General features: G+C 39.2%; 1 protein-coding gene across 1 annotated transcript in view; it reads left to right on the top strand.

Moving 5' to 3' along the window:
- LOC124721618 (rab GTPase-activating protein 1-like) overlaps positions 1-26,986 on the top strand; it is a 158,140-nt gene that overhangs the window by 18,977 nt on the left and 112,177 nt on the right. The window contains exons 3-5 of the mRNA XM_047246677.1: positions 11,596-11,779; positions 20,609-20,758; positions 24,103-24,291. Of these exons, the coding sequence (XP_047102633.1) occupies positions 11,596-11,779; positions 20,609-20,758; positions 24,103-24,291 (523 nt within the window). The remainder of the gene's footprint in view (positions 1-11,595; positions 11,780-20,608; positions 20,759-24,102; positions 24,292-26,986) is intronic.

Here is a 26,986-nt window from a genome sequence, read left to right as displayed (position 1 = left end):
TACCTGTCAACACACACAGAAATGCTTATAAGCTTCAACTGCAGCAAATATGTTTAAGGCATCGTATACCTGAACTAGAGAAGAGTAGGAAAGTATCCCTGTGCAGCCATCCATATTAAGATTTCTGTGGTTTTATTGGGATGGTTTCTTCGGAAAGACTATGGGCAATTTGCCTCACCATCTGAGCTTGTGCTCCATCTCTAATAATCTTCTCACTTATTGTGTCAAATACTAACCATTTATTTCCTTTTCTGTAGTACCACTCCCGCCATTTGCCCAAGATTCCCATTATGGCTGACTACTGCTCCTGCACTGAAATAGACTCTTCCTTTCTGGAACAAACTGATTGATATGAGTCACTGATTGAGCTTTGTAGACTAACATTTAGGACGACTGAGTTTCAAACACTTATGCAGCCATACAGATGTAAGTTTTCTCTGGTTTCACCAAATCGATTAATATGAATGCTGAGATGTTTCCTTTGATAGTTCATTCCCATTACTTTCCTAATCCTTGGCCTAGCCAAACTTCTGCTCTTTCTTGAAGGGACTCATATCCTTCCATTTTTGTTGAATAGCACCTTCAACCTACTGCCACCAGCCTGTATTGCTATATCAAAGCCACCAACCACTTTGTCCAGTGGCTCTCTATACTTCTTGTACCTCTACCAAAGGACATTGCACTTCGCAATGCAATCTTCCTCTTATAATTATAGGTAGTCCATGTCATGACAGGAGATATGGTGCCTGGTTAATACCCACTGCAAGGAATATAGGATGTATGTGGAAGTACAGGAGATGTGTTTCTTACCTCTACAGTGTAAGGATGGCATGGTGATAATACACTGAATTCACATTCAGGAGGGCTGGGATTCAGATCTGAGGATGGCTATCCAGATGTGCTTTGTGTGGTTTCCTTAAATTGTTTGAGGCAAATGACAAACTATTCCATTTGGAAAAGGGCGTTGCCGACTCCCTTTCCCATCCATGTCAAATCTGTGGTTATGCACTGTCTCGAATGACCTTATCACTGATGGTACATTAAAACCCTAATATCCCTCTCCCACCCCCGTCCCCACCCCCCTCAACCCCTGCCCCAGTTTGTAATGGAGTTGTTGAAGTAGAGGTGCTGTTGGTAATTGCTGCTTGTGATGTAAACAGTGGTTTTTGTGGAATCTTCAGTGAGATAGAGATTGATTGAACAAAGTAACTCCATGAGCAAGGAAGAATGGATTAAATGAGTGGGAGATAATATGTTACTTCAAATAAAGCATCAACCAACAAATAAAAATCTAAAAGAGCCCTTCTAAATACGTGTGGCCCTCAAATAATTTTTCTGATGTTTGGGAGCTCCACCTTTTGAGCAGGAACTGCCTTCAACTTCTGAGTATGTTGTACAAATCATATTTATGTCACCAGTGAGCCTGAACCAGGTGATAGTGTGAGATTATAGCTGACCAGAAAGGATTCCTCAAAACAGGAACTGGTCTGCCTAGTGCAGTACCATTAGAGTGCATGTGACAGCTCCGTAGGTTTGTTTGTTTGTGACACAGTCAAAAAAATATCCATTGTGGCTGAAAATATAATTTGTCACGGTTAAGAGGAAGGAGATTGTGAGTTAGGAGTCAGTTTGATATTGAGAGATGTAGTGTTGTATGGCAGTGAGACCATAGTCAGTGCAGTTCATTTATTTACTATGGAGATGGCATCAACAATGACACAGTATTAGGTTTTTTTGATGTACAAAAGTTGACTACAGATAATATGTTTAAATTTGTTGCCCCACAAAGACAGTGGGGTGCAGTATCTGGCAATGATGATGTGTCTCATGTGCTTGGATTTGCACTGAGATGACAAAAGTCATGATACAGTGATATGCACATATACAAGTGGCAGTAGTATCCCATACACATGATATAAAAGGGCAATGCATTGGCTGAGCTGACATTTGTGGTGATTCATGTGAGAAGGTTTCCAACATGATTATGGCTGCACAATGGGATTTAACAGACTTTGAACATGGAATGGTAGTTGCCACTAGACATATGGGACATTTCATTTTGGAACTCATTAGGGATTTCAATATTCAGAGGTCCACAGTCTCGAGTGTGTGCCAAGAATACCAAATTGCAACCATTACCGCGGACAACACAGTGACCAACGGCCTTCACTTAATAGCTGAGAGCAGCAGCATTTGCATAGAGTTGTCAGTGCTAACAGACAAGCAACACTGCATGAAATAACCACCAAAATCAGTGTGGAATGTACGACAAATGTATCCGTTAGGACAGTGCAGTGAAATTCGGTGTTAATGGGCTGTGACATCAGACGACTGATGTGAGTGCCTATGCTAATAGCATGACATCACCTGCTGCACCTCTGCAGGGCTTGTAACCGTATCGGTTGGACCCTAGAAAACTGGAAAACGTGACCTAGTTAGATGTGTCCCAATTTCAGTTGGTAAGAGTTGGGAGAGTTAGAGTGTGGCACAGACCCTATGAAGCCATGGACCCGAGTTGTTGACAAGGCACTGTCCAAGCTGGTGGTGGCTCCATAATGGTGTAGGCAGTGTTTACATGGGATAGACTGGGTCCTCTGGTCCAACTGAACCGATCATTGACAGTAAATGGTTATGTTCAGCTACTTGGAGATCATTTGCTGCCATTTATGGACTTCATGTTCCCAAACAATGATGTAATTGTCACTAGGCCACATTTGTTCATGACTGGTTTGAAGAACATTCTGAATAATTTGAGCGAATGATTTGGCCACTTACATTGCACAACATAAGTCCTATCGAATGTTTATGGGACATAACTGAGAGGTCAGTTCATGCACAAAATCCTGCACTGGCAACTCTTTCACAATTATGAATGACTATAGAGGCAGCATGGCTCAGTATTTCTGCAGGGTACTTCCATCAACTTGTTGAGTCCATGCCACATCGAGTTGCTGCTCTACTCTGGGCAAAAGGAAGCCTGGCATGATATTAGGAGGTATCCCATGACTTTTGTCACCTCATTGTACTGATCTTTGATAGTATGTAGAACATAGGAGTCAGGACAGTGGTGGGAGTGAGTTGGGATAAAAACTCTGACCACTAGTTCAAGATCTGTCAATCCATACCCCCTACCCAGATGATTATGATGTTGTTGTTGTTGTTGTTGTTGTTGTTGTTGTTGTCTTCAGTCTGAAGAGTAGTTGGATGCAGCTCTGCATGATACTCTATCCTGCATGGTTCTCATCATCTCTGCATAACTACTGCAACCTAAATCCATGTGGGCCTGGTTACTGTATTCATGTCTCGGTCTTCATCTGCAATTTTAACTCCTCTCGCCCCCCCCCCCCCCCCACCTCCCCTCCCCTCCCCTCCACCTCACCAGACTTCCATCCAGTACTAAGTTGATGATTCCTTGATAACTCGGAATGTCTCCTATCAACCTATGCTCTCTTTTAGTCCTTTTGTGCCACAGTTGTGTTACTCTCCAATCCCACTCACTGTATTCTCATTTGTTACACCGTCAACTGATCTGATCTTCAGCCTTCTTCTGTAGCACCACATTTCAGAAGCTCGTATTCTCTTCCTGTGTGAACTGCTTGTTGTCCCCATTACACTTTCATACAAGACTACATTCCTGAGAAATGGCTTCAGAAAAGACTTCCCAACACTTAAATTTATGTACATGAAATGTATATGCAATTTACAAATATGATTATACATAAGCTGTACCGTGTACTGGTAACATACGTAAATTTTTGGAACTGAGACTTGAATCCGGATTTCCGGCTTAGCATGAGCAGTTGCCATAACAATTTAGTCTATCTGAGGATTCCTCCATGACCAGTCCAAACTTCCATATATACTAGTGTCTTGTCCCATACTGCTCACACATTATGTGATTTCTGCACAGATATAAACAGTGTTTTGCATGTCAGTTTGCCTTTGCTTTGGCATGAAATACAGCTATTGCAGTGTCTGTATTTTCAGTGCCTGTGTAGTTTGATGTAAATGTCATTTAGACATGCATATATGTCTGTAGGAACATACATTGCTGATGATCTACAGCTCATGTATTTGCAATTTGTGAATGCATATTTCATACAATTGTAGACAGTCAGCAGTGTCTTTTTTCACATGTCTGAAGAATGTTTGCATCAAACTACACATACACTGTAAAATACGGACACTGCTATATCTGTACTTAAATTTATATTTGATATTAACAAGATTCTCTTCTTCAGAAACACTTAACTTGCCATTGCCAGTCTGCATTTTATACCCTGTCTACTTCAGCCGTCATCTTTTATTTTGCTGTCCAAATAGCAAAATTTATATACTACGTTTGGCTTCATTTCCTAATGTAATTCCTTCAGCACTGTCTGATTTAATTTACATATGTTCCATTACTCTTGTTTTGCTGTTGCTGATATTCAAGACATTATCCATTCCGTTCAATTGCTCATCCAAGTCCTTTGCTATCTCTGATTGATTTACAGTGTCATTGGCAAATCTCCAAGTTTGTATTTCTTCTCCCTGTATGTTAATTCTGTCTCCAAATTTTTCTTTGGTTTTCTTTACTACTTGCTCAGTATACTTATTGAATAACACTCCCTTCTCAACTATGATTTTCATTTAATGTTCTTTGACTCTTATAACTGCAGTCTGTTTACTGTATAAGTTTGAATAATCTTTCACTTCCTGTATTTTAGCCTTACTACTGTACAATTTGAAAGAGTTTATTCCAGTTAACATCATCAAAAGCTTTCTCTTAAGTCTACAAGTGCTATAAATATAGGTTTGCCTCTCTTTAACCTCTAAGGAACTTGTCCTTGGCTGCTTTCCTTGGAATAGGAATTACTACATTGTTCTTGAAGCCTGAAGGTATTTTGCCTGTCTCATACATCTTGCACACCTGGTGGAATAGTTTTTTCGTTAAAGTCTTCTTGCAGTGTCATGTATTCCATCTCATCTTCGTCTTCATCTACATCCTCTTCCATTTCTCTAATAGTGACTCCAAGTTAATCACCATTGTATAACCCCTCTATACAGTCATTTGACCTTTCTGCTTTTCTCACCTTTGCTTAGGACTGGTTTCACATCCAAGCTCTTGATATTCATAAACCTGCTTTTCTTTTCTCCAAAAGTGTCTTTAATTTCCTGTAGGCAGTGTATATCTTTACCCTAGTGAAATATGCTTCTAAATCCCTACATTTGTTCTCTAGCCACTCCTGCTAGTCATTTTGCACTTCCTGTCAGCCTCATTTCTTAGATATTTATATTCCTTTTCACCTGCTTCATTTGTTGCATTATATTTTATCCCTTCATCAATTAAATTCAATATTGAAGTATATGGACTAGCAGAATATAAATGCAGAAAACACAAGTCTGAAAACAATTTATTGGACTCACCAAAATGAAACAATAATACAATTTCGAAAAGAACAACAGACCTGATCCCAACTGCAGATCGTCACCAGTATACAATAACAAAGAAAAGACCTGACTCTCCATGGTAAGAGATCCCAATCAACAATTATACAATGTCAAGATGTTCGTCAAGTATATCAAGTCCACCGGCAAGAGATCAGCCAGCTAAGAGAGGCATCTGGCCGTGGCTACTGGGGTGGCAGCTCTGCATATGTCCAAGTGGTGCATCGAACTCTCTTTTGCCGGCAGTTCACCACCTTATTAAGCCCGTTTGGCAGATGTATCTGTCAGAACTATTTGCGATCACGTTCCTGGGATATCAAAGTAGTTCCTGTGCTAGCTGCGACCCCTGGTGAAGCTGTTCTGCGGGTTCCGCGAATGGGTAGCGGTTCCTGGTTGCTGTTGGTGGAGACCTGGTGTTGTGTTGTGTTATGTTGTGACTGCTGGCAAATATTTGTTGACAACACCGAAGACAAAGGTTTTCCTGGTGAATATTTGCCCTGTGATGCAGGCATTCTTTGTTGGTTGGACGTGATGTGGGATGCTGATGCAGTAGGCTCTGCAATGAATGAAGTGGGCGGCCATAGCAAATATCTCCTGTGATATCCAAGGATTTCTATCAGGCCTGCTCGCTTTACCTATTTGATCCTCTGATGCCTTCACTACTTCATCTCGTCGCCTAATGCCTTGTCTGAAATTGTCAACAGCCTCTGACACTTTCAAATTATCCAGTTCCCATCTCCTTAATTTCCTACCTTTTTTTCAAGAGAGTTCTGACGAACCATGTAATGCAGATGGCAGCATTCATGAACTTGCTCTTTTCTATCTGAAATATATTCCAGCTCACCAGTCCTGAAGACATGCATCTCATCTCACAAATGAAAACTCTTGCACTCCTAAAACTAGACCAACATGAACTGTCTTACTTATGAATCTTATATTCCCGCATTGGAATACTAATAGCCATCATGATCACAACAGCTGGTATAAAGCTTCCTCAACAATCCCTTGTAGCCACCAAACTAAGTGTTGCCAACTTGCTGTAACTGTCAAACCAATGAACTGGCTGCCCCCCCCCCCCCCCTCCCCACAACTGAACCAAAACATAGTTTTCAACATATCCACAAATAACTACAGTCCTACAGCAGTTTCAGTTGCCTCTAAATACCTTAACTTCAGCCACACACCCAAATTTAGTCATGCTAGGCTTGTTTGTGATCTGCTGTCATTCCTGAGGGGCCATAAGTAGAAACTATTTTTGGTGACCCACCCAGCAGACCAGAACCATTCAAAAGCTGACTGTGAATCCTGCCTTACTTCACTTGTCTCTCTGTGTGACCATTATTTAACTACACTCTCACCTGTCCGTCCCCTGATAATGTTCTAGGTATTCTTAACTTCCAACTTAGCCTCATCCTTATACCCTGGATTCCTCCTTCGACTGAGACCAACCTTGTAGCTGCAGAACATACTGCCATCTACTAACTCCTAACAGAATTATCTGGTCATGTTTACTGGTTGTAGAGGCTCTGCCACTGTCATTACAGACAACAAAGATTATCTATCAGATGCATCCACCTAAAAGCCTCGCTGCAGTTGTCCCATCCCAGATGCTCAGCATGACCTCTAATCCCTTGTCAAATCACTAAAGTCTTCCCAGAAAATGTTTCCTTAATCTGTTTTCGTCGAAGCACTCTCACCAACCACTGTGGTGCAGTGGTTGAGATACTGGACTAGTCTTGGGATTATTGGGGTCCTAATCTTCATCTTGCTGTTCAGATTTAGATTTTCCATGGATTTCATGAACCAATTAGTGTGAATGCCAGAATAATTTCTTTGCAGGGGAGGGGGGGAGGTGGAGCTGAATCTCCATTCTTGCCCAGTCATTGTGATAGGTTGCTGCCACTGATATTTTATACCTTTTATTTTTGAACATTGCAAACATTCTAGCTTTCCACATTTGCCAAGATCGTTAGTCTAGGTATAGATGCCCCATTGTGTCTGGCTATTTATACCCCACTGACTAATCTCTTAATAAAGGAAATAAATTCTGTCAATGAATGTGTGTTCAGATTGCTTTTCAGTCATTTTTTTCTGTTCAAATCACTAAAGAGAGTAGTATTTATTGCATGATTTGGCACAGATATTTTCAGATACTGCAATAAAGATCAAAAGAAATAAAAAAAAAGAAAATGTTGCAAACCCAAAGTAAAGTGCAGTCTCTACTACCAGCATATCAAATATCTGAACTTTCATCTAACAATGTGAATTGACAACTGCCCACATGGAATTGAGTGAAATTGGAAAGAGAAATGGCTATAAGGTGACACTAATGAGATGTATGGTAGAATAATATTTTGTATAGTTGTATGCATAAAAAAGTAATGGTAGCACAATTGAAGCATTGTAAGACATAAAAGAAAAGGATTCAGTCATCATTACAAATTGTTAATTAAAAAATCACAGAAGCTTGCTCATATGATTTAAAAATTTGTCATTCACACTAAATTGTACTAAAATAATTGTTGTATAATATTCCAGTCAAGGTAATATAATTGATTACTAACATATTTCTTATAGTGTTTCAACATAAAAGCAAACAACAAAAACCATAAATCAATCTTTTCACATAAAAGAATAAAAAATCTCAGTCTACATAAAGTGCTTGGTAATAAGCACATAAGTAGCTTCACGACGATGTTTAAAAGAAATAAAAATCGAATTACAGTAACAAATAAAATTAAATGAGGCAGATCATTGTAGCACTGGGATCATGCAAATTAGGAAGACATGCTATTTACTTTCCAATTACGTAATTTATATACAACAGGACATCTTGTAGCTACAATTCAAATTACAGTTTCCTAATGTGCATGTGTTTTATAGAAAAAATGTTTTTCTGGGGTCATACAAAATTTGCTGTTCATGTTTTGTGTGGTTGTGTGGTGCAAATTTAATGCACAAAATGTGGAGTTATGTAAGTTACATCTACATCCACCGTTCCTGTTATGAAACTAAACAATTATTGCTCTAGTTGAGCTCTTTGATCACCAGTTCCAATATTGTTGCTTAGGTAATACAGGAAAATCAGTTCTTATCATCAGTGACAAACCTGTTCAGTCATTGTGGATTCCTTGTTAGTCAGCAGCTCTACCCAGTAGCCATATTAGTCCAAAGGATTCACACTGCCTCATTATTATTGCTAAGATGGGTGATGTTGTGATACTCAGGCAGTTATGAAACCTTGTGGGAGTTGGAGAAAATTAACTGTCAGGTAATACAGATTTGGTGGCATTTTTTAAAAGGGGAATAATTCTGTGTACCATACCCCTACACATTCAGTGTCTTACATCAGTGGGAAACTATGTAATTGGAATGGAATGTTAATAACCTGCACTACATGAAATCAAAAATGCAGGCATGGTACATCTCTCTGCAGCCAGACAGACACGTTGAAGCTAATCTCACCAGATTTCACATAGGCTACTCCACTTTGACTCATAGTTCATCTCTCTAGTGATAGGACCCATCAGTAGTGATACTTGTGACATACCACACTTAGTGATTCATGTTTTAGTTCATTGTATTTTGTTTGTGACAACAGGGCAACCCTAAAATTAGCTGTGTACTTGCCCCCTCTATTTTAGGAAGTGATTGGATGACTGTAGTGCAGATTTTAAAATATTAACTAGGCATAGATTTTTTTCAATGATCACCGTAACTGTCTTCTTCCCATATTTTATGCTTATAATTAACTAGCTTTATATATCGGAAAAATCATTTTCGTATCATACTGTTCATTATTGGGAAATATCTTGTTTTGTGTGTGTCCAAGGTTTTGTTATTGTCTTGAGTGAGTGGCTAATTTCTGTTTTTATACTATTGGTCAGCTAGCTACACTTATTTGAAACACAGTCTTAAACCCTGTAGTTTTGTTATAGTATGTTGTTTCAACATATTGAAAGAAAATATTTTATAAATTTCTAGCTCACCTGTCCAAAAATAAATTTTTTTGGCTGCTAATAAATTTGATACTCAGTGCCCTATACTCAACCAACCCATCTAGATCAAAAGTTTCTTCTTTCAGTTGATGTGATAGTTCACACCACTTTTTATTTCTTTTGAGATTAACTGTCAGGCTGCCACATAGTTTCATTGTTACTCCAATTTTCAGCTGTAATCAAATGGGCAATTTGCCCTGATTGCTGTCATCTGTAAGTCATGTTTCTGAAATCGTACACATCCTATTTTTCCCTTTTTTTCCCCCTTTGCATGCTTCTGCTGTTGGTGACCCTCAGTAATGGAAAGCTTTTCCTGACAAAACTCCTGAAAATTTTATTCATTGCTTTGGTACTGCCAAAAGATATACTTTCACATAGTATTTTTGTGTTACCTTTAGGACAGGTGTATCATAACAGGTTCCTCCAACAGTTACAGTGATTACGTTACCACATGGTAACAGAAAAGGTATTACATTCATCATTTTATGTGATGAAGGTGCCATAGGATGTACACAAGAAGTGTGCAAAAAAAGTTCATTCCATTGATATTTCTCAGATCATTACATATACTTTGAAATAAAATAACTTGTGAAGAGACTAATCTGTAACAGAATTACAGGCCCTCTGTGTTGAATATTTAATATGAGTGAACTCGTGGGATCTTTGTAAATAACCATTGAGGAACTGGAGAGCCTCATTTGTAATGTGCGCCGAAGGGAAATGGTGCATGAGGACTCACTGGCATGCTACAGTACAACAGTCTGCAATCCAAGTAAACCAAGGAGTAACTTGAATAATGGTTACCACTAAAGTTTAGTAAGGCCTATTGTGTTTGAGCTCTGAGGCAGAATGCTTCTTACATCCATGAAAATAGTGCTTTGATATAAAGATTTTAATGCCAAAGAGCTAACATTCTGCTGCAATTCATGGAAGAAAATGCAATGGCAGTAGCAGAGAGGAGGCAGCACATGGTCTAAATGCTTGCTTCACTCTTCAAATTCCATAGATATTAACAGTATTCAACATTTGTGTTACCACAGTCATTCCTTGCATAAACTCTATAACATTGCTATAAAATCTTTTCAGATGCTTAGACATGTCCATCTGCAGATTGTCCAATCATCTCTTTGTGCCATTTCCACAAAATGGTAGGAGAAAATGTTCCTTCCAAAATACTACAATCACCTTGTAGATTGAAATGGCTTGAGAAGATTTTACTGTGGTTGATTACACAACCTGCCAGAATACAGGGAGAAATAATATGCCTCCTGAAATGTCACAAGACACCCTGTAACTGGTAACACAAGAAGATTTTGCTGTATTGACATGTCATAAAATGAACACTTAATTGAGGCACTCCAGTTTATTTAGCTGATACAGATGCTGAAAATTCTGCTCATTCTAGAGACGAGCTTGTGGGTGTAATAATGTCATAGGACAGAATAGTTTTGGATGTGTGTGTGTTACACGAATGATGTGATTGTGCAGCACTGTCACACATAAAGCACTTGTTTCAAAAATGGCTCTGAGCACTATGGGACTCAACTGCTGAGGTCATTAGTCCCCTAGAACTTAGAACTAGTTAAACCTAACTAACCTAAGGACATCGCAAACATCCATGCCCGAGGCAGGATTCGAACCTGCGACCGTAGCGGTCACGCAGTTCCAGACTGCAGCGCCTTTAACCGCACGGCCACTTCGGCTGGCGCACTTGTTTCATATCTATCTTAGTTTACTGGCTAAATTACCTATGTTAAGGAATTGAAGATAAATGATAATGCATTAAAAGATACAGAACTGATCACTAATAGATATCTGTTAAAACTTCACACACGACTTCTATCTATGTTGAGGTTCAAAGCTGAGCTCTAAGACAGCGGAAAACTGGACTTCTTTCAGTTATTTTTGTGGTCATCTTTTCCATAATACCCATAATAAGTGCCACTAGGCTAGAGTGAGCTATTGCTTTGAATGTTACACTCCTTTCTTTAATCGTACATTAGTTTGGATGACATAACTGACACATGGGCAGCTGTTGAGGATGTTAGCCAGCTGTTGTCACCTTACCCCTTATACAAGTCAAAGAATCTACAAAATTGCAAAATGAGGCAAGCTAGACTTCTTTTCTACAATAGAACATGATGATTTGTTTCTTTTCTATCTTCAGGTTGTATGATGCAGCTACAAATGCTGTGATGGCACAGTATGAAATCCACCGGATCTTGTACTACAGCAGAGGAACAGTAGGAACTAAGGAGGCGCCATGTTTTGCATTTACATGGTCTCATGGAGAATCCCACGAATCAGCCATATTTCAGTGCCATGTATTTAGATGTGATATTCCAGAAGCTGTAAGAATCTATTATAAACCACATATTCTGAGTTCACCTTATATATTTTTATATTGTATAAATCAACTTTGAAAACACATTTATAAACAGAAAATCTGTCATAGCAAAAGTGCACTATGTGGCCAAATATCTCCTCGAGACATCTATTGCTGTTTGCTGCATATTCCAGTCTTCTAACTAAATGATGGTAGCTCTTTTTGCTTCTATTACAAGTGTTCAAGCTTCATGGAACACGTTCCTTATAGTTCTGATTTTCTGGAAGTAGAATTTGTTTTTGTTCTTCCCATAGATTTAGTATGTGTTGCTGAATTTTTGAGTGATTTAATACCCATAGAATCTACGCAAGTTCATCGCAAAAGTGTTTGCTAGGCTTTGGTGTGGGTCACTGCATAGAGCAGTTTAACAAATCATCACAATTTCTTTGAAACACAATGCAGTGGTTTTCGATTTATGCACATTATCTTTATCATGTTCACACACACACACACACACACACACACACACACACACACACACACACACCTGAGTACCATGTCCATGCACTGTGACTTTCATCAATCCAGAGACCTATGATAACATTATTTGCATTATTCTAGGCAGTGTTGCACATTATTTCTTATCAATGTCTTCTGCACTACTTGATTGGGGTAAGTCATGGCACCTTTCAACAGGTCATTGTCATCTTGGCATGATGAAAGTCTTCTGCAGTAATTGACTGGAATGACCTTTATTGATTCATGTGGGAAGTTATATATTTACTGATCAGTATCAGTTACTTACTTAGGGTTGTCAGAGCAATGATTGACTGTAGTGATTCTCTGATCTTTCTGATATGGCCAACAGTGGACATGGGCACAAGGAACTCCTTCAGACTATTTCTAGAGGAATGATCAAACTTGCGGGTCCCTACCATTAGGGACTGTTTGATGAGCTCCCTCCATTAATTATGACAGAAAAAACGCTCTTTAATGTTAGCATATTGCACCTGGTTTTATATACCCTGGAATGCACTGCCTGACATCACAAAGAACACATAATTTGCATTTCAAGGAGTCATTTGGTTACATAGTGTACTTGTAGACATAGCATGGCGAAATCTGTTTCCAATGTAAGTTTGTAAAAAACTTGAAGTATTTATAATAGATAAATGATACAATGAAAATAATACATGAAGTATGCTAATTTTGCAGAGTCTTTTGTGAACTATATGAAGGCACAATTTCATTGTTCTCATTTTCCACACCTGTGTGCAGAAATTTTTTTCATGTGAGAAACATTTTATGCTGACCTCTATATTGTCATTCCATTTCTGTTCATGGGTGGAACATGGAGAGAGTGCCAACTTATTGTAATTAATCTTATTTTATATTCATTATGATTATAGAAGCAATGTGTTGGTACTGTAGGATTTTCCTAGGTTCCTCAGTGGATACCATTTTTTTTGATCTTTTGCAAATATTTTTCTGTGATTGAAGTACCATTATTCACCAAAAATTTCTTTCACTTCTGATGTTTCAACTCTTCCGTGCCAAGCTTGCATGAGTCTAGGAAACCTGTGATCACTATGCCACCCCATGTTTACTAACCAAATAACTGTATGACATATTCAAGCAACATTTTGCTGTGGGGATAAAATACACAGTTAATACAACTAAAAAGTGTTTCTAAACTTATTTTCCATTCAGTACAGCATATTTGATCCAATAAGAATCAAATTCTTTTTGTTTCTTCACAAAAGAAATCTGCTTCCAATTCTACATAACACTAGTTCCCTGCACAGATAAAAACTTCATTCAAAAAGAATTTATTTGCTTCAAGATACTTTTTTATATTAGAAAACTGAAAAAGGCACATGGAGCTGAATCTTTCAATTCAGGTGGGTGAAGTCTTATTTAAAATTTTTTGCCTGTGCACATTTACACTTGCAATGCCTTATGTGTGAGCCATTATCTTGTGATATAAGATCACTTTTTGTGAACCTGTCATCTGCTTCAGTTCACAATGGAAATGGTTGTGTAATAAGAACTACTCGTTGTTTTGTAAACAGTCAATCATTATTGTAGCATGTGAGCTCCAAAACTAAACAGCTGGCATTACTTTCCTCACATACTAAACAATTTTCACCTTTTTTTTGTTTCTGCACTTTCAGCTTTGCCTTTTAAAGTGTTTTGAATTTATTTATTTATCTAGGATATTATGGTATTTCCATGTTTCACCTCCAGTCATATATTTTCATCATATGTCTTCCAGATTATGCATAATCTTCTCCCCCCTACACTCCAGTTCGCTCTAGAACTATACAGGGTGTTTCAAAATGAACGTACCGGTTTTAAGACATTGTAGCATATATTACATTCAACTGACAATTGTAAATAATACACCAAATGAAAGAGCAACTCAAACAGTTTTGTTTGTATACCTGCATGCAATGGGAAGAGTATGGAATGACAAAGAGTGACTGAAAAACATGTTGAACGAGTGAGTCTTTCATGCTTAGCCCCAAGAAATATCCCCACAGAAAGTTTATGGGCCTTTCTGTTTGGTGAATCAACTGTAACTGATGTTTCTTATCTTAGTGCATGCCTCAATGGGAAGAAGCTAACTAACACGTCTTTATTTGGGAGCAAGATGGTGCACCGCCTCAGTGGCATAACTCAGTACACGACTGGTTAAACGACGTTGTGTCTGACTGGTGGATTGGGCACAAGGGGCCAGTTGACACAGAATTTTGTGCATGACCACCACGTGATCATGTGTATTTGCCTCAGATACCATCTGATCTATCTGACTTTAGAAACAGTAAAGATGGCCGCGAGTGTAGAAGTGTGTGAATCTAACTTGAGAAATAGTTATAGTTATGCTGTTAAAAAGGGAGTTTGTAAGAATTGTAACACTGAAATAACAACGCTAAAAGAACGAATTGCTAGCTTACAATTCATAGTCAGTTCCTTAAGAAGCGATATTGACTCACTCAAGAAAGAAAATCGGGATCTGCGATCGAAGCCAACACTAAGTGAAGTGATGCAAGACAAAAGTAATATATCGTCCGAGTGGGTAAAAGTGCCGTACAAAAATAGTGTTCCAACTACAAAAAGAACAACAAAATCCGCTAAAAATGTCACATTTTCGGAGAAAAACAAACATCATGTTTTGCAAACAAGTAACTGTGATAACGACTCTCCAAATGATCGTGAACTTGAAAAAGACAGTGAACTGAAAATGAATAGCGTTTTTTCAAATAATGTCAACAACAAACACAGATCATCAGAGAAAAAGAGTAGTGTACTATTACTAGCAGACAGTCATGGCAGGAATCTATCCAGCATGCTCCGTGAGAAAAATCGCGACATAGCAGTAACTAGTGTAGTGAAACCGGGAGCGGGATGTAAAAATGTTGTAGACATTAACTCTCAGACGAAATTAATGCAAGAAAATGACTTTATCGTCTGTATAATGGGTTCAAACGATGTGGCAAAAAATGAAGCAGAGGTTTGCGTGAAAACGCTACAGAATTTTTTACAAGCTAATAAATGCAGAAACACAGTAGTTGCCACACTTCCTCATAGGCATGATCTGATTTATAATTCGTGTGTAAACAAAGAAATTCGGAAAACAAACATTAAAATAAGGAAACTGTGTTCTCAATACACTAAGTGCGATGTACTGGATATAAGCAAGCTGCATGGAAATCTGCACACGAAGCATGGAATGCATTTGAACTATGAGGGGAAAAGATTTGTTTGTGATCGTGTTCGTGAAATAATCAAAGAAAGACTTGTAAGGGATAGAACAATTTATCAGCTTCCTGAACATCCTTCCAACAGCGAGGAAAACAAAATAAACAAGAAAGAAGAACGAAAATACAACGCTGCTGACGTTCCTAATTTAAACTAGAGGTATGTGATGCTGTAAATATGATCCCCAATTACCAAATCGTGAATACGCCCGAACTAAAAATTTATCACCATAATGTGCAATCCCTGCGTAATAAGATCGATGAAATTAACGTTCTATTGACACATGAACTTAATGATATCTCAGTGTTATGCATTTCTGAGCACTGGCTTAACCCAGAATTAATCCAGAATACGAAAATAAACAAATTTGTCTTGGCTGCTTACTACTGCAGGAAAAACAGCAAACAGGGTGGGGTAGCAATTTACACAAAGGAAAATGTAGATTTTATTACACTACCTGACTTAACTAGGGCAAATGTCGAAAAGGATTATGAAATTGCAGCTATAAAAATTACTCAGTTCAACCTGGTTATTGCTACAGTTTACCGATCACCGTCCGGGAATTTTGAACTTTTCTTAAACAAAATGGAGTCATTGCTAAATAAAGTAAATAAAATAGATTGTGAATTGATAATCTGTGGTGACTTCAATATTGACTTCCTCACGAATAGTGGAAATAGGGAGACCATTTTGAACCTTGCAACGTCCTACAATTTAAAGGCTGAAGTAAAAGCAGCTACCCGAGTATCAGAAACTTGTCAAACAGCTCTTGATCAGTTTCTAGTAAAGAAGAGTTTACACAACACCTCACTAAAAATTTTCAATGCAGGTTTTAGTGATCATCTTGCTCAAATATTAAGCATAAAAGTACAAGGCAGTATTATTAACAACATGTCTCTTAGAACAACATATCGAAGCTATAATCAGCATAATGTGAACTACTTCAACAACTTATTACAGAAAGAAAAATGGCTAGGAGTGTACAAAATGAATGATATAAATGAAAAATTCGACTCTTTCATTGATACATTAACCCATTTCTTTGAACTTGCATTCCCACTGAAAACATTGACCATACAGGGAAACTCTAGAACAAACAGCTGGATCACAAAGGGAATAAGGGTTTCATGCCAGAAGAAAAGACTACTTCATGAAATATGTAACTCAAAAAATTCCTCACCTGTAGTACGCGCATACTATAAAAAATACTCCAAAATATTAAGAAAAGTAATAAAAGCAGCAAAAATAATGCGTAATGATGAAATCATTTATAATTCAGCTAATAAATCAAAGGCTATGTGGAGTGTTATAAAAAAAGAATGTGGAGAATACAGACAACCTTGGAAAAATATAACACTATCACATAAAAATAAAAAAGTAACAAACCCCTTAGAAGTAGCTAATACATTTAACAACTTTTTCACAGGTGTTGCTGAAAATATGTTACAATCAAACTTTAAGAGCATCCAGGCAAATGAATATAAAATAAGTACATGTAGAGGATCAATGTACATCAGTTCTGTTTCACAAGATGAAGTAGCTAAAGCAATAAAAGGACTAAAAAATTCCAAATCGGCAGGTATTGATGGTATACCTGCAACAATGTTAAAGAAGAGCGCATCAAACCTAATTGAAGTACTCACACATTTATGCGACTGCTCACTTCAGGCAGGCACTTTCCCTGATGTGTTAAAAACATCAAAAGTTATTCCTGTATATAAAAAAGGGGATAAAGACAATGTAAATAACTACAGACCCATCACAATTTCCTCCTGCATCTCTGAAGTATTGGAAAAAGTTATGTATGAGAAACTTATGAAATTTATAAATAAAAACAGCATCCTATGTAATGAACAACATGGATTCAGAAATAAGAGGTCAACGACAACGGCTGTCTATGAGTGCATCAATTCCATCCTAAACCTGATGGACAAAAAACAGGAAACAATAGGAGTCTTTATTGACTTGTCAAAAGCATTTGACATGGTGGACCATAAAATTCTGCTATCAAAGCTAGAAAGATATGGTATTCGAGGTCTGTCCAACAAGTGGATCAGTTCCTTCCTGACAAATCGTATGCAGGCAGTGTGCGTCAAGCACACAGATATTGAACTAAAAACTGTATCTAATCACTTATCTGACTATAAACAAATAAAATGTGGTGCACCCCAAGGATCCGTATTGGGACCCCTTCTGTTTCTTCTGTACATAAATGATCTAAGCTTAAATATTGATGCACACAAATCAATCATATTTGCAGATGACACCACGATTCTATTAAAAGGAGACGACGATGAACAGTTACAGCAGACAGTAAACACGGTCACGAAACAACTTAGCAGCTGGGCACAGAGTAACCAGCTTGTAATAAACAGTAAGAAAACCGTTGCTCTAAAATTCCACAATGTTCCTAACAAGGACATGTTTATCCCATCAGTCTCTATCAATGACGAACCAGTTGGTAACAGTACTGAAACCAAATTCTTAGGACTTTGGCTGCAGAGTAACATCAGATGGAATAAGCATATTGAATGTCTCAATACAGAACTGAGCAAAACATGTTATCTTCTTTGTTCATTAAAATCATGCTGTAGTGAGAAAACAGTAATGAATGCATATCATGCGTACTTTCATTCTCGTCTTAGATATGGGGTCACCTTCTGGGGAAACTCTAAAATAGCTAATAGCACTTTTAAACTACAAAAAAGGGCCATTAGAATCTTGTTTGGGTGCAAGCCTAGAGACTCTTGTAAACCCCTGTTTAAGAAATCTGGTATTCCCCCATTACCGTGTGTATACATTATGGAAACCCTTTTGTTCTTTAAATTAAATGTAATAGGCAAGGACCAGAGGCTACAAAAAAACTGTGATACACATGAGCACTTTACCAGACAAAACAGGAACTTACATATGACTCAAATCAGCACAGCACTGTGCCAAAAAGGTACTTTTCACATGGGAGTTAAGCTTTATAACAAACTTCCTGAAAACATAAAAGCTATCACTGAGGTCAATACTTTTGGAAAATCTCTAAAGTCATATTTACAGCATCACTGCTTTTATTCCATTGAAGAATATTTAAATTTATGAAATGTGTTATATAAATACTTGTGCGTAAAGTGTATTATTGTAAGCTTAAATATGTATGCCTTGAAATTACTTTCAGCCTGTATATTTATAACTTGACTTGTCCAATGTCTTATGCATAAGCTGCTATGTAGACAACAGGACCAATAAAATACAATCTACAATCTACTCCTGACACATCGATCAAGGTTTTGGAACAACTCGCCTATCGACTCGATGTGTGACCGGTGTTCACACTGAATATTTGTAAGAAAAAGTGTTTGTGTTTCTCTTTCATTTGACATATTATTTATAACTGGCAGGTCAATGTGAAATGTGTTAAAAGCCTTAAAACCCGTATATTCATTTTGAAACACCCTGTATATGTGGAACATCACGCATGGTATTAATGTAACCATTTGCAAGATTTGTACCATCTCAACATCTATAGAAGGTTACTGACATCCTTATGATACTATATCATAAAATTTACTGATAATTTCTTCAAAATAAATCTGACAGGCATCGGGGATTTGAGAAATCAGCAGCTTTTGTATGACCAATTTAGTGCTTATCATATTCATTTTACTTGTAGGGTTGTGATAGATGTTTTTGTTTAGCACATCAAAGTATCGCCTCTACTTTAAAATTCAAGGTTCTTCTTGCATATGAAATTTTCAAACAACTTACGAGAATGCACCCGGGTGACTCATGGCAATGATAATTTGTACAGCTTTTTAGCAGATCTGAATTTAGTCCATCCAAATAATCGCTCAACTCTGGAAATGGAAAAGAATGCCTGCCTTCCATTCCATTATGTGTTATTCAGGAGTTTCAGATAGATGGTATACTGGGACATGCCATTTATTGGGAGCCAGCTCTCACTGATCTGAATCTTCAGGCTGATAGTTGTTGCCATCTGGCTCAGCATGAAGGATTACTTTATACCTTGGTTCATAGAGCCCCTATCATCTCACACGGTGACAGTTTGTCAGCTGAGTTAACCCAAATCAGAGTTACTCTCTGTCAGAATGGTTCTAGTCAGAGACTGATCAGACATGTGGTATGCTGACAACAAATGACAAATCGAGTAGTGATGAAAATAACGAGGTGGTGCCTAAGTTGACGTCTTTTTACCTTGTGCCGGTAGCATCTCCGACAGGATTGGTCATATTCTGTAGAAACCTTGTTTGAAGATTTTTTCCACCATCTATGATTATGCTGTTTTAGGGTCTTTAAAGGTCGATCTTGGTTTGTATAATGTTGGTTTTTACCATTGCAGTTGTGACATGTCATACATTGGTCAGATCGTCAGGACTATGGAGGACCAGTGTATAGAGCATAAGCATCACACACACTTACAACAGCTGAGCAAATCTGCTATTCCAGAACATTGTCTTGATACCTGTCATCCTGTGGAATATAACAACACACAGATCCTGGTGTGCACTTCCATCTGTCGGTATAGTTGAGATTACCATTTGAGCTTATAATTACAGATGGGGTTTTTGGTTGAACTTTGCTTGGAATTCTGCTTTGAGCTGGTCAAAAAACAGAGGCATAGAGTTAAGGCTACTTGCTCACTTGTTGGTAATTAATACTCACAGTCAGTAACTTCTGAGGTTGGTCATCATTGGTTGTGTGGTGGTGCTAGTTGTTTATGGTGTGTACATTCTTTGTCTGTTTATGCCATCTGGTTGATAGTCAGTTAACCTTGGCTGCTAAGGGCTTAAATTCCCTTGCACAGTGCTGTCTCCCTGCATTTGTGTAATTTGTTCACCTATCAAAATATAGGCTATTGTTGAATGTGTCACCCAGCTGCATTCACATAAGCTCTTTTATTATTACTGTGTACTCTTTGTGGCACCCCATAAAGATGATGAAATGTTGTTTCAAATAATGCTGAGAAAATATCTACCTTGTAAGTTAACTGGAATAATTGGTGACTGGAAACCATTTAATTTAATTTACATAACCTGTGCTTTTTAGGGTTTACCTAGCAATTCCTAACCAAAGATTTTTTCAGGTGGGCCAAGTTTCTGGATGTTTCTCCAAGGCATTCCAGCGTGTACCAAAGAGTCTTATGAATTCAGTGACAAGTCTTTCCAGTCCAGCACAGTCAGATGAAGTGTTCATTTTTCAAGTTACAATGGCAATCAAAGAAGATGATGGTCATGTAAGTGTCAGTTAATGAGTTCTTTGATGTGACTTTTTATGTCTACTTATGGGTGCTTCTCTTTGAACCACTGTCTGTGGTGTGTAAGTGATGTCATTTACTTCAAATTATTCAGGTTCTTTTATCAATAATCTTTTGACTGATTTGATGTGGGCCACCACAAATTCCTCTCCTGTGCCAACCTCTTCACCTCAAAATAGCACCTGCACCAACTGTACTCAAATTATTTGCAGGATATTACAGTTTTTATCCTTTATGACCCCCTTTAGTACAATGGAAGATGTTCCTTGATATCTTAACACGTCTGATCATCCTGTCCCTTGTTCTTGTCAATGTTTTCAGCTTGTTCCTCTCATTACTGATTCTGCACAGACCACCTCATTTCTTATCTTATCAGTCCACTGTATTCTCAACATTCTTCTGGAGCACCACATGTAAAACACACTGATTCTCTTCTTTTACATTTTTCCCACAATCCGTGATTCAGTTCCGTAGATGTCTGTGCTCCAGATCTACATTCTTAGAATTTCTTCCCCAAATTAAGTCCTATGTTGTATACTAGTAGATTTTTTTTTTTTTTTTTTTTTTTTTTTCAGGGAATGTCCTCTTTGCCTGTGCTACTCTGTTACATCCGTCGTGCATAATTTTGCTACCGAGATAGCAAAATTCCTTCACTTCACCTCCTTCATGGTACCCAATTTTGATGTTAAGTTTATTGCTAATCTCATTTCTGCTACTACTCATTACTTCTGTCTTACTTTGGTTTACTCTTGATCCATAATGTGTACTCAGTAGACTTTTCATTCTATTCAACAGTTCCTACAATTCTTCCTTGTTGATAACCTAGCTTGAATTTTAATCCCACTCGTGGACCTTTTTTATTGACACCATTACTTCTCTGATGTATGGCTTGAACAGTAGGGATGATAGACTGCATCCTGGTCTTACATTATTTTTAATCTCTAGCACTTTGTTCTTGGTCTTCCGATCTTATTTTTCCCTCATGGTTCTTGCACATATTATATATTACGCATCTTTCCCTACAGCTCACATCCATTTTCCTGAGAATTTAGAACATCCTGCACCATTTTCAGGAATTCTGAAGGAATGTTATGTATGCCCTCAGATGTATTGGATCGACAAAGCCATGTGGCACAGTGATTAGCACAATGGACTCACATTCAGGATGACGATGGTTCAAAACCCTGTTTGTTCATCCGGACTTAGATTTTCCATTTTTTCCCCACATCACTCCAGGCAAAGGCTGGGATAGTTCCTTTGAAAAAGACGTGGCTGATTTCCTTCCCCTCCTTCCCCCTCTTTTCATAATCTGAGCTTCTTCTGTCTCTGTAATGACTGCACTGTTGATGGGATGCTTAACTTTAATCTACCTTCCATATTTGATCACAAGTGTTCCAGAGTTCTGTTAAACTCTGATTCTAATACTGGCACCCCTCCTCGCGCTGGCACCCCTCCTCGCGCTGGCACCCCTCCTCGCGCTGGCACCCCTCCTCGCGCTGGCACCCCTCCTCGCGCTGGCACCCCTCCTCGCGCTGGCACCCCTCCTCGCGCTGGCACCCCTCCTCGCGCTGGCACCCCTCCTCGCGCTGGCACCCCTCCTCGCGCTGGCACCCCTCCTCGCGCTGGCACCCCTCCTCGCGCTGGCACCCCTCCTCGCGCTGGCACCCCCCCTCGCGCTGGACTCCCCCCTCGCGCTGCCCCCCCACCTCGAGCTGGACTCCCCCCTCGCGCTGCCCCCCCCACCTCGAGCTGGACTCCCCCCCTCGCGCTGCCCCCCCCCCCCACCTCGCGCTGACCCCCCTCCTCGCACTCGGCCGCCTCCCCCACCTCCTGCTGGATCCCCGACCACTTCCCCTGCCCACCACCCACCTCACACTGGCCCCCACCTCTTTGCCGCCTGGCCTATCCCCTATTTGCCACCTGCCACACCCCCATTTGCTACCCACCACCCCTCCCCCATTGCCGCTCGACACCTCCCTAGACTGCTCTGGCCTGCTGCACTTGGCCCTCTGTCTTGGCCCACCTCCAACCTTGCCACCCTGCGCCATTGGTCCTCCCCTGTCATGGCCACCACTGTGCCGTGGCCCATCCCGCACCGTTGCACCCCCTGCGCTCAGGGAACCCCCGCACCTTTTTCCCACTTCCTACCTGCCCCCCCTCCACTCCCTAGCCCCCTCCCCCTCCCTGGACCCCCTGCACCCTAGGCTCCCTCTCCTCCCTGTGCCCCCCTCTACCCTGGGCGCCTTCTCCATCCTCTAAGCCCCCCCCCCCCCCATCTGCCATGGGCCCCTTATCCTCTCTGGGACTATCTCTCAATCTGCTGCACCCTGCACCTCCTCCTCTTTCTCCTGGACTGCCGCTCATCCCTTGATCTATTCCCCAGTTCTTAGTACGGCCCTCCTACCCTGGTACCCCTCCTCCCTGCCCCGGTGCCACCCCTCCCTGCCCCAGTGCTATCCCTCCCCGCTCCAAAGTGCCGCCCCACCTCACTCCGCCTTGGTGCCGCCCCTCCGCTCCAAAGTGCCGCCCCACCTCACTCCACCTTGGTGTCGACCCCCCTCTCTACGGTGTCTCCCCTCCCCTCTCCAGTACTGGCTGCCCCATTCCACAGCATCGCTCCTACCCTAATGAGCCCTTGGCCTACTACCACCCCATTATGTCCTCTTGACTTGCTACCAACACCATCCACCACCCCCTCCCTCACCCTCCTTTCTCACTCCGCCACCTTCTACCTCCTTGCTCTGCCGTCTGCTCCGCACCCTTGTCCTGCCATCCGCTCTGCCCTCTTGCATTACCACCCTCTCTGACCTCTTGCCCTGCTGCCTGCTTTGCCCCCCTCTGCCCCCAGTCCCTTTGCCATGCCATGCTCCTTGCTGCTCTCTCAGCTGTGCCCCCAGCCCGTACCAACCCATGACTCGCCTGATCTGTTTTTCCACCCTCACCCCTTGCTCTGCCCCCAGCCCGGCTCCTCTGTCAGATTTAAAGCTATCGATCACTGAATTTTGATTTATAGTGCTACGTGTCTTGTTGTCATTGTTATAAGTAATGGAAATCTTAAACTATGTTGAATAACAGAGCATAGTTAAAATTTCCACTTTACATTCAGACAAGTTCTCCTTAAAAGTTTTCTGTATAAATATATTGTGATCGCTTTAAGTGAACAAACTGTTAATGCATGAATCGGCTTTAATTTCTAACTGCTTGCAGTACAATAAAAAAAAATAAAAAAAATTGAAAAATAATTTTCAGTCACTAGATAATGATTACATAATGATACTGAAGTTTATGTTAAAGATTTTCTGAAATGCAATATGAACTTTCAGGGAAATTTCTCACCTGTTGCAAGAGATAGAAGTCATTTCAAACTACGAGTTAATATGGAGAAGAAAATATGTCTTACTGTACAGCAAGCATCAGAACATGGAAAGGAACTGGAAGTAGAACGCTGCTTTGGTGTTCTTATCAGCCCAGGCCGTTACCGCAAGCACTCTGATCTGCAACTTCTGGAAATGGTGAGTGCACGCACACACACACACACACACACACACACACACACACACACACACAGAGGTTTTTGTTGAAAGGTCTTGGATAAATTGTAACAAAGAGTTCACTTTTGAAAATGTCAGTTCTTGACAACACATTTTTCAATCAACCATCACTGATTGCAGTAAACTGAGTATGCTAGTTATAGCTGTCAGTTACAAAGAATAAGCAAAAATAGGAACTAGAGATATTAAAGATTTTAGACCGTGAATAAATTTGAAAGTAAGTGAGGAGTTACGGAAATGAAGTACACTTCAGGATTTCAACAGAGCGTTTGTTACAAAGCATCTTATAATTTTACAATTAGTAATATGAAGAGGCATAATTACAAGGAGTTGGTGAAGTGAAAATGAAGAAAGTGCATTGACAAGAAAATAACTTGAAAGCTCTTTGAAAGGTTTTTAAGTTCTGAAGCCTTTCATTGAAAGAAAGAGAGAATTTTCAGATCAAAAAACGGTAAGTGTGTAAACCAAAGGCTTGAAGAAAAGCAGGAAAATAGGAATGCTAAATAGAAGATTGATTAAAATTGAACTGCCAGTGACAAAGGGATCAGAGTGCAAAAGGTAAGTAAAATAATGTAATAAGTTAGAGCACATAGAAGATGATGATATTAATATGTTTTAAAAATGTATACACAGATAAACACTAAGATAGGGACAAGAGATGTTAATTTGGACCAATTTTGCATCAACATACTTATAATTTTCCCACAATTTACACTGTATGAAAAAATGCTCATGCAGAAAAAAGTGACGTAAAATGACGCTGGCATGTGATGTTGGCAGACAAGTAGAGTTTACAAACATTACGTGGCTAATTTCTTGACAACAGGGTGCTCTATTCAGTGGATTTGAACTGGTAAATATGTAAAAATTGGAAAAATTCGTGCCATGCTCCACGGAGCATGTGCAGTTTCATGATTGTTGTGACACTTTTGTCGAACCATATTCAGCATGTTTTGTCGTTTGGCCACTTGTGCTAGTTGACATCTTCACTCACTTTGCAATGCTCAAATGTCTAAACCAAAAACATAGCGCTAATTACGTATTTTTTCATCCTGAGCAAAACATGTTTTGAGAATTTATTCTTGTTGTCAAGTACAGTACTTGCTTAAATGTTACACAAACAATCAATGCGTGTGTGTGTGTGTGTGTGTGTGTGTGTGTGTGTGGTGTTTTCTATACAACTGGTAACTAGTGCACTGTTTCATTATTTAAATAATGAATGACACCTGCAGGCTTTCCAAAAATGTCGATTATGTCATATGAAATTGAGTCAAACATTTCTGCTTCCCAGACAGTTATTGTTTCCAGTTACATCAGCAGTAATTAGATAATAAACAAGTCCCTGACAAGTATTTTGATGCCTATTATGTACATATATCATACATAAATTGTGAAAATGTAAGGCGGTATCCTATACATGACTTACAGCTTAAAACATCATTTCCCACATTTTACGTTGTCACAATTTTTAACCATTTTATTTAAGTCCCTTGAAAAGTGTGTAAGTGTGGGGTTCTACTGTAGTTCTTGCACATACATCGTTTTATAACAATTCATGCAAAACAGTTCTTATCATAATTTCTCAATAATGCATATTTTAATAAGAATGAAACAGTTCCTTGTTTATTCCCCATAGTCATCACAATAAAGGGAAGTGTCATTTGAATGATGAAAACAAACATTTTCCTTACACCAGGCACACCTGATGAAAAATTGGTGCTTTCAGGCATGTCACAGTAATTACTAGTTTTAGACAGACATAATTGTGGGAAATAAGAAATGGTCATGGCCATTGTTCTACTTATTGTACTTTGTACCAAGCATACTGATAATGCACGAATGACTGAAATTTAACAATTCTGTTGTGTTGATAAACATCAAATGACATAAGGCTATTGGAAATTATATTGTCTGACAGTTTCTCTAAAAATACTTTCCACAGTCGAATAACTTCTTTAGCAAGTGTCACAGTGGTTTTTCTGGGTGTAATCTGAAGTATATCAACAGTCTTTCCATTGTTCTCCTAAAGACAGAGTTATAATGATGCCTAGGCCACGCACCATCAAAATCAATGAATTAATTTCTGGAAATGACTAGAAACTGTTTTGAATGAAATGTTAAAAATTATTCTTTGCTATTTTTCCAGATTTTGATAGGTTGATTAGAAGATTTTTTTCCACTAAACAGCCCCTTTTTTAATTTTTGTTTCTAATATGTCTTGATATAAAGACAGGTATAAAACCGCAGCAATAGTAATCCACTCATACTTAACACTGTCATTCTTGTATGTGAATATGACACAGTGATACTCGATTGCACAACAGACTCTGTCTTTTTTCACCTTGAAATGATAAAGTGTGATTTTTTTTTGCAGTTATATCACGAAACCTGACTGACTGGCATTACACACAGGAGATGTGGGGGTAACACCGAGCTTCATCTTCGTATCAGCTATGAATTAATGCCATCTCCTTTACACTTTTACTTGAAGTAAACTTCATTGTTTTGTGACTTCCTATGCTGTATGATTTCTTGACTCCGCTTAACCAGGTCAAAGAAGGCTTGAAGTCAGCACTGTTCAGCTCAGCTGCAATTTGGAGGGCCTAGTCTCGTAGATGTCTATCAGTAACAGTGCATTGCCTCTCGTGCACCTTTA

The sequence above is a fragment of the Schistocerca piceifrons genome, chromosome X (genome assembly GCF_021461385.2).
Source record: "Schistocerca piceifrons isolate TAMUIC-IGC-003096 chromosome X, iqSchPice1.1, whole genome shotgun sequence".
NCBI lineage: Eukaryota > Metazoa > Arthropoda > Insecta > Orthoptera > Acrididae > Schistocerca > Schistocerca piceifrons.
This window is presented reverse-complemented; position numbering and strand designations above follow the sequence as displayed.